General features: G+C 52.4%; 1 protein-coding gene across 1 annotated transcript in view; it reads left to right on the forward strand.

Moving 5' to 3' along the window:
• Znf205 (zinc finger protein 205) overlaps window positions 1–5,326 on the forward strand; it is a 7,920-nt gene extending 2,594 nt beyond the window's left edge. Inside the window, exons 3-7 of the mRNA XM_028760955.1 lie at window positions 732–945; window positions 1,157–1,248; window positions 1,761–1,881; window positions 3,817–3,924; window positions 4,100–5,326. Coding sequence (XP_028616788.1) covers window positions 732–945; window positions 1,157–1,248; window positions 1,761–1,881; window positions 3,817–3,924; window positions 4,100–5,142 — 1,578 coding nt within the window. The 3' untranslated portion in view covers window positions 5,143–5,326. The remainder of the gene's footprint in view (window positions 1–731; window positions 946–1,156; window positions 1,249–1,760; window positions 1,882–3,816; window positions 3,925–4,099) is intronic.
• The last annotated feature ends 1,550 nt before the right edge of the window (window positions 5,327–6,876 follow it).

The raw sequence follows: 6,876 nt of genomic DNA on the forward strand, positions 1-6,876 counted from the left end.
CTCTCCTCTCCTCTCCTCTCCTCTCCTCTCCTCTCCTCTCCTCTCCTTTCCTCTTTTCTTTTCTCTCTTTGTATAGCCTTGGCTGTCCTAGAAATACCTCTGTAGAACAGGTTGAACTCACAGAGATCTTGAAATCACAGAGTATTGAGATTAAAAGTATGAGCCACCACTGCCCGGCTCCAATGATTCAGTTTGAAGGTCGGTAGCTTAATTTTCTCTGTAAAAGATCCTTTCTTTAAGTCAGGTCACATTCTTCACTTTGTTTTGTTTTTAGAGTCTCATGTAGCCTAGAACTGCTTATGTAGCCAACCAAGGATGACCCTGGCCTCCTGATCTTCCTGCTTCCACCTCCCAAAGGCTGGGCTTACTGGCCTGTGCCACACACCTGACTTCAAATAACGTGACATTTGTGGCTAACATGAATTTGGGGGTGGTGGTGTTATTTAACCCATGACATTTAGTTTTCTCCTATATTTAAAAAAAAAAAAAAGTGGTCTACAGTGCAAGGCTTGAGTGGACAGGTGGCAACTGCTTTCAGGGTGTCTTGTCCCCAGGCACTGTGGTGGGCTGTTGACATTGTCCTTCTCCTACTGCCTATCCTTGCTAGGGTGAGACCCGGATACAAAGAGAGCTAAGTCTTTAAGGTGTGTCTTATGTTTGCGTGTACCTGGCATTGCTGGGTATCTCCTCTGGATCTGTGGCGCACTGCTGATAGGGCCTGTGATTCCCAGGTTTCAGGTAATGGGCAACACTGTGGAGAGATACTCTCTGGGCAGGAGGAGACAGTGCCCTTGGGAACCTCTCAGGAGTCAACACATGTTAAGGCAGAGCCAGAAGAGCTACACTGTGAGGGGGCATCACAGGAGGACAGGACTCCGGGAGCATGGGGCTGGATGTCCCCAAGTCCTGGCTGTAAGGACAAGGCCCCCTTCCTGCCTGGCGGAGGTAGGAGAAGTGATTTCTTGGAGAGGCATTCTGGGGAGGGTTGAGGGTTTTACCAGGGAGACGGAGGGGTCCCAGATTTCCATCTGCCTCCTGGCAGCTTTAGAGTGGGTGACCTGATTTTGGGTTAAATCTAGGATGAGGCTTAAGGTAGTTGGGGAGCATCCGTGCCCTGCAGGATGCCGGCTGCTCTGAGGACTCTGTCTTCCTGCAGTTCTTCCTTCATCATGGATTCCTGTACTGTCCCGAGGGGGACGGACCAGAGAGCGACAGATGGCCGCAGCACTCCTCACTGCCTGGTCCCAGGTGAGTGACTCCTGAGGGTCTCCAGCTGCCCCAGGACAGAGGCAGGACTCCTCCTGGTCATCACATGGTGCTCTCTTCTGTAGTTGGCTCAGCACGTGACTCTAGCAGGCTGCTTCCCTTCTGACATGGAGTCAGAACCTACTGCCTGGGACTTGCTGACGTGCTTCTGGGGCCACCCAAGAGCCCTTGCACGGGCCCGAGGCTCATAGTGGTCCTGGTGCAGCTGGTGGAGAAGCAGAGGCAGCAAAGAGACTGTTCTCTCATTGTGAACACGTCTCTTGAGAGATGAGCTTAGGGTAGAGGCTCTGTGAGGGCCTGGCCTTTGGCCATGTACCCTAAAATACTGCCTTGCTCCTGACCATCACCTTCCACAGAAGGCCATCCTTGGATGGTGCCTCTGACCAACCATCAAATCCAAGTGGTCACTGGTGGCTACAGCTTGAAGGCTTTTTTTTTTTTTCTTACCATGTCCACAGTAAATCCTGAATAGTCTTATTTTCATGTTGTCTCAGATGCCTGTGACCTTTGAGGATGTGGCCCTATATCTCTCCCGGGAGGAGTGGGGAAGGCTGGACCACACACAACAAAATTTCTACAGAGATGTACTACAGGGAAAGAATGGGCTGGCTTTGGGTAAGGCTCATCTGTAGTGGCTTTCTGTGGCCCCCAGAGTGTTGAGGCGGCTTCCTGTGGCCCCCGGAGTGTTGAGGCTGCCTGTCATTGCCTCCCTGCCCATACCTTGCCTGCCCTTTTCTCTCTTCTTTATCTGGACAGCACTGCTCTGCAGAACCTTCCACACGGATGAACATGTTTGCTTCTGTCCTAGGACAGTGACCACAAGCCAGGTGCCCATTGAGTTCTAGAAAGAAGACTTTAAATTTTGTTTGATCAACTTAGATTGGCATTTGAACAGCCAGTGCCGGGTGCTGTGGTCACATCTGTAAGCCCAGCAGTAGCGGGTAGAGGCAGAGGGTAGAGGACTGATGTTTACATGGGGAGTTCCAGGCCTGCAGAGCTAGGCCGTGAGACCTTGTCTCAAAAGACACTTAAAAGGAGAGGCAGCCACACAGGCTGCTGGCTGGCACTGCCCAGTGCTGGCTTGGAATGTTGTTTCTTCTTTCCCTGCATTCATAGTTCTCTTCAGCCTCCCGGCTCCAGATGTGTCTGCTCATCTGGAGACTCCCTGTCAGATGTGCCGTCAGCCACCCTCCCAGATCCTTAAGCTAGAACCATTGCAGTGGCTTCAAAGAACTCACGGAGCAGGCTTCCTCCTCCAGGGTGGGAAGGGCTGTGTCTGAGAGCAGGCTTTTGACTCTTCAGTTTCAAACTGATCCTGACAGAATTTGATGATGCCTTCAGCTCTTCATTGTCATCCATCTGTCGTCCATCTGTCCATCCATCCATCTGTCCATCCATCCATTCATTATATAACTATAGCTATTTCGAATTTGCTAGTTAAGGTGGAATCCCTGAGCCTAAGCAGTATGATGTGTGTGTGTGTGTGTGTGAAAGAGAGACAGACAGGCACAGAGAGAGACAGAGAGCACCAGAGGTCAGCCTGAGTCTTGAGTCTTTAAGTGCTGTCTGTGTTTTTTGGTGGTGAGCTGACAGTTGTGGCCACACGCTCATTTCGTGGACCAGGCTTCAGGCTGCCTCTGCTTTCCAGTGCTGGGATTCAAGTTATGCCAGCTCACTTCATTTTGTTGTTTGGTTGGTTGGCTTTTGAGATAGAGTCTTTCACTGGTCAGGAGCTCACCAAGTTGTCTGGGCTTGATAGCCATTGAGCTCCAGGTATCCACATACCCGTCGATAGGACTACAAACATTGTCACTGTGTCTGGCTTTCAGTGTTGCTAAGGATGGAACTTAGGTTTTCACACGTGCTTTGCTGGCGGGCACTTGACTGACTGAACTCTCTTTCCTGCCCTGCACAGTTTGGCAGTTCTGTCAGTGACTGGAGTGGCGATCCTGAGACCCATACTGGGCACATGAGCCTCCCACTCAGGACCCCACCCAGTCCTGTCATTACACCAGCCATTGTTAGCATTTGCCAGGGCTTAGACCAAGACCAAGAGGTCCAAGCAAATCCTGGAGATTAGAGGGATTTATCAGGAGACACATCCCTTCCTCTCCTCGGAACAGTTCTTGCTGTTGTTGTTGTTTTTGGTTTTTGAGACAGGGTTTCTCTGTGTAGCCCTGGCTGTCCTGGAACTCACTCTGTAGACCAGGCTGGCCTCGAACTCAGAAATCGCCTGCCTCTGCCTCCCAAGTGCTGGGATTAAAGGCGTGCGCCACCACCGCCCAGCCAAGCCTGGAATTTTTAAAAATTTGCCTACTAATGTATTGAGATAGTCTCATTGTGTGGTCCAGGCAGGGCTTGAGCTCAGCACCCTCCCTCAGCCTCCCAGGGGCTGGCTTGTTTTGCCTTAGGTTTCTAGGACCAAGGGCTTTCCCCCTTTGCCTTACAGAGTTGAGTCAAGGTAGAGGAGGGCCATGATGAGTGGAGTCGGGTTGGGGGATGATCCTACTGGGGGGCAGTCCCAGAAGCTCAGCATCTCTTTCCGGACAGGGTTTCCCTTCAGCAGACCTTTCTGGGTCCCCCAAGTTCAGGGGAAGAGCCAGGCGGCAAGCTCTAGCCGGATCACAGGAGCTGAGGAGAGGAGAGGCCTTGGTTCAGGTGAGGGCCTTAGCCAATGCTAAGGTTTGGGGATCCCCTTGTGGATATGCATGCAAGGGTCTCCAGACCCCTCTACTGCTAGAGGGTGGCTGCTGCCGTGCGGGGTCCCCTAGTTTCCCCTCACCTGTGGGCTCTGCAGAAGTTTATCTTCATCTAGCAGCCTGTCTTTTTACAGGAGCTGTGGAAATGGGGAAGGTGGTACCAACCTTGGCCATCACAACCCTAGAGGACACAAAATCCATAAGGACTAGGGCCAGGTGGGTCCCGGGGGAAGACTCGCAGCAAGTGGCTAGTGGTCTGGGTACAAAGCTGGCCAGAGACATCGGGGAAGCTAGTCAGCTAAAGCCAGCCCCATCCGAAGCACGTCCTCTCAAGACCCCAGAGGACAGCGCCCCAGAGAAGCCCAGTGAGGAGGAGGAGGCCCTGAAAAGTGGCGAAGAGGGTCTGGTACCTGACGGTGACTCGGGCAAGAAGACATACAAGTGCGAACAGTGCGGCAAGGGCTTCAGTTGGCACTCGCACCTGGTGACTCACCGGCGAACGCACACGGGCGAGAAGCCGTATACCTGCACGGACTGCGGCAAGCGCTTCGGCCGCAGCTCACACCTCATCCAGCACCAGATCATCCACACGGGCGAGAAGCCCTATACCTGCCCCTCGTGCTGGAAGAGCTTCAGCCACCACTCCACGCTGATCCAGCACCAGCGCATCCACACCGGCGAGAAGCCCTACGTGTGCGACCGTTGTGCCAAGCGTTTCACCCGTCGCTCGGACCTAGTCACGCACCAGGGAACGCACACCGGCGCCAAGCCCCACAAGTGCCCTATCTGCGGCAAGTGCTTCACCCAGAGCTCCGCCCTGGTCACACACCAGCGCACCCACACCGGTGTCAAGCCCTACCCGTGCCCGGAGTGCGGCAAGTGCTTCAGCCAGCGCTCCAATCTCATCGCGCATAACCGCACACACACGGGCGAGAAGCCCTACCACTGCCTGGACTGCGGCAAGAGCTTCAGCCACAGCTCTCACCTCACTGCCCACCAACGCACCCACCGTGGCGTGCGGCCCTACTCCTGCCCACTCTGCAGCAAGAGCTTCAGCCGCCGCTCCAACCTGCACCGGCACGAGAAGATCCACACCACTGGACCCAAGGCTCTGGCCATGCTCATGCTGGGGGCAGCGGCGGGGGCGCTCACAGCACCCCCACCTGCTCCCACTTAAAAGCCTGAGAGAGAGAGCTTTGAGAACACCTAGGGAAGCTGATACTAGGGCCCTGGGACGATGCTGGGTCCTAGCCATTGGGATGGTGGACAGGGGTGAGGGCAGGGAACTGCAAGGTGCTACTTCTGGCACCAGGTGGGCATTGTAACGTGGGAGGAGCCAGGGCTAGAAGGGCGGACACACTCGCTGCAGATTAAAGGCTTGGATTTCAAGCGGTGCCCTGCCGCTCTGTCTGCCTGTTGCTTGAGCTGATCTCTGAGCATCGGGTAGCTCTTGGTTCCACCAGGGGTCCTCGTTCAGGTAACACGGAGCCACAACTGTTGGCCTGGGAAGCCTCTCTTCCCTAGCCTTGACTTGGGTCACAGTCTCAGTTGTCAGACATAGATTCCAGAACATTAGGACCTGATTTTTTAAAAAATTAATATTTGAGTCAGGTGTGGTGGCACACTCCTTTAATCCCAGCACTCGGGAGGTAGAGGCAGTCGAATTTCTGTAGTTTGAGCCCAGCCTGGTCTACAGAGTGAGTGCAGGACAGCAAGGACTGTTACACAGAGAAACCCTGTCTCGAAAAACAAAACTAATAATAATGATAATAATATTTTTGTGGTTGTTGTTGGTATCTATACGTGCATATGGACGTGTCACTGCGCACCTGTTGAGGTCAGAGGACAACTCCTAGAATTTATTCTATACCATGTAGATCCCAGATCTGTAACTCAGGTTGTCAGTAGACATCTTTACCTACTGAGTCATCTCACCCAGGTTTTGATTTTTTGAGACCCGGTTTCATGTAGCCTAGGGTAGCATGAACTAGCTATGTAACCGGTGCGCCGTGCCTGCACCTTCCAGGTACTGAGATTATAGGTGAAAACCACCCGGCTCAACTTGGGACCATACGTCTATAAACAAGAGATCCTAAGTTCAGGTTTCCCAACCTGAAGAAAGCCAGTTACTTCTGAAACTGTGAGGCAGGAGAAGGGAGTCCCTTCAGCTGGCATGTCCCAAGGGCATTTGGCACTCGCTGAGCCCTGGCCTCTTTTGTGGCTTGTAACCACCAATACCTTCAGTGCCAGGGTTTTGATGATGTCTGTCCGTCTCTGCAGGCACCTGCCCACGTGTGCACACATAATTATCACATATCTCACACATAATTAAAAATTTTTAACTCTTTTTAAAAAGATGTTTTATTTAGCTGGGTGGTGTTGGTACACGCCATTTATCCCAACACTTGGGAAATCAAAGCAAATGAATCTTTGAGTTCAAGGCCAGTCTTGTCTATAGAGTTCTAGGATAGCCAGGGTTCCACAGAAAGAAACCTTGTCTGGGGAAAAAAATGTTTTATTTAGACAGGTTGTCAAGTATCTGAAGTTGGCCTGGAACTCACTGTGGAGTCAAAGATGACCTTGAACGACTACTGGTCATCTTGGCTCTGCCTCACATATGCAAGAAGGAATTACAGATGTGCGCTACCACACCTGGCTAGATGATTATTTCTCAAGAGGCCAGAAAGACACACTGCTACCTCCAGTTGTGCAGACAACTGTCACTCAGCCAGCAAGGGAATCTCTGTGTGGTTCAGGGTGAGGGGCTGAAGGTACTCTCTCCTGTGAAATGGGCTTCTCTCCGGGGACTTTTTAATGAAGACAGGGGCTGCTTGCAACGACTTGTTAAATTCACAGGAACTTAGCATACTGCTCGCACAATGGGTGTTGTTCGGGCTGTGACTTCAGTTCC

This window comes from Grammomys surdaster, unplaced genomic scaffold, assembly GCF_004785775.1.
Source record: "Grammomys surdaster isolate TR1022 unplaced genomic scaffold, NIH_TR_1.0 126612, whole genome shotgun sequence".
NCBI classification, from domain to species: Eukaryota; Metazoa; Chordata; class Mammalia; order Rodentia; family Muridae; genus Grammomys; species Grammomys surdaster.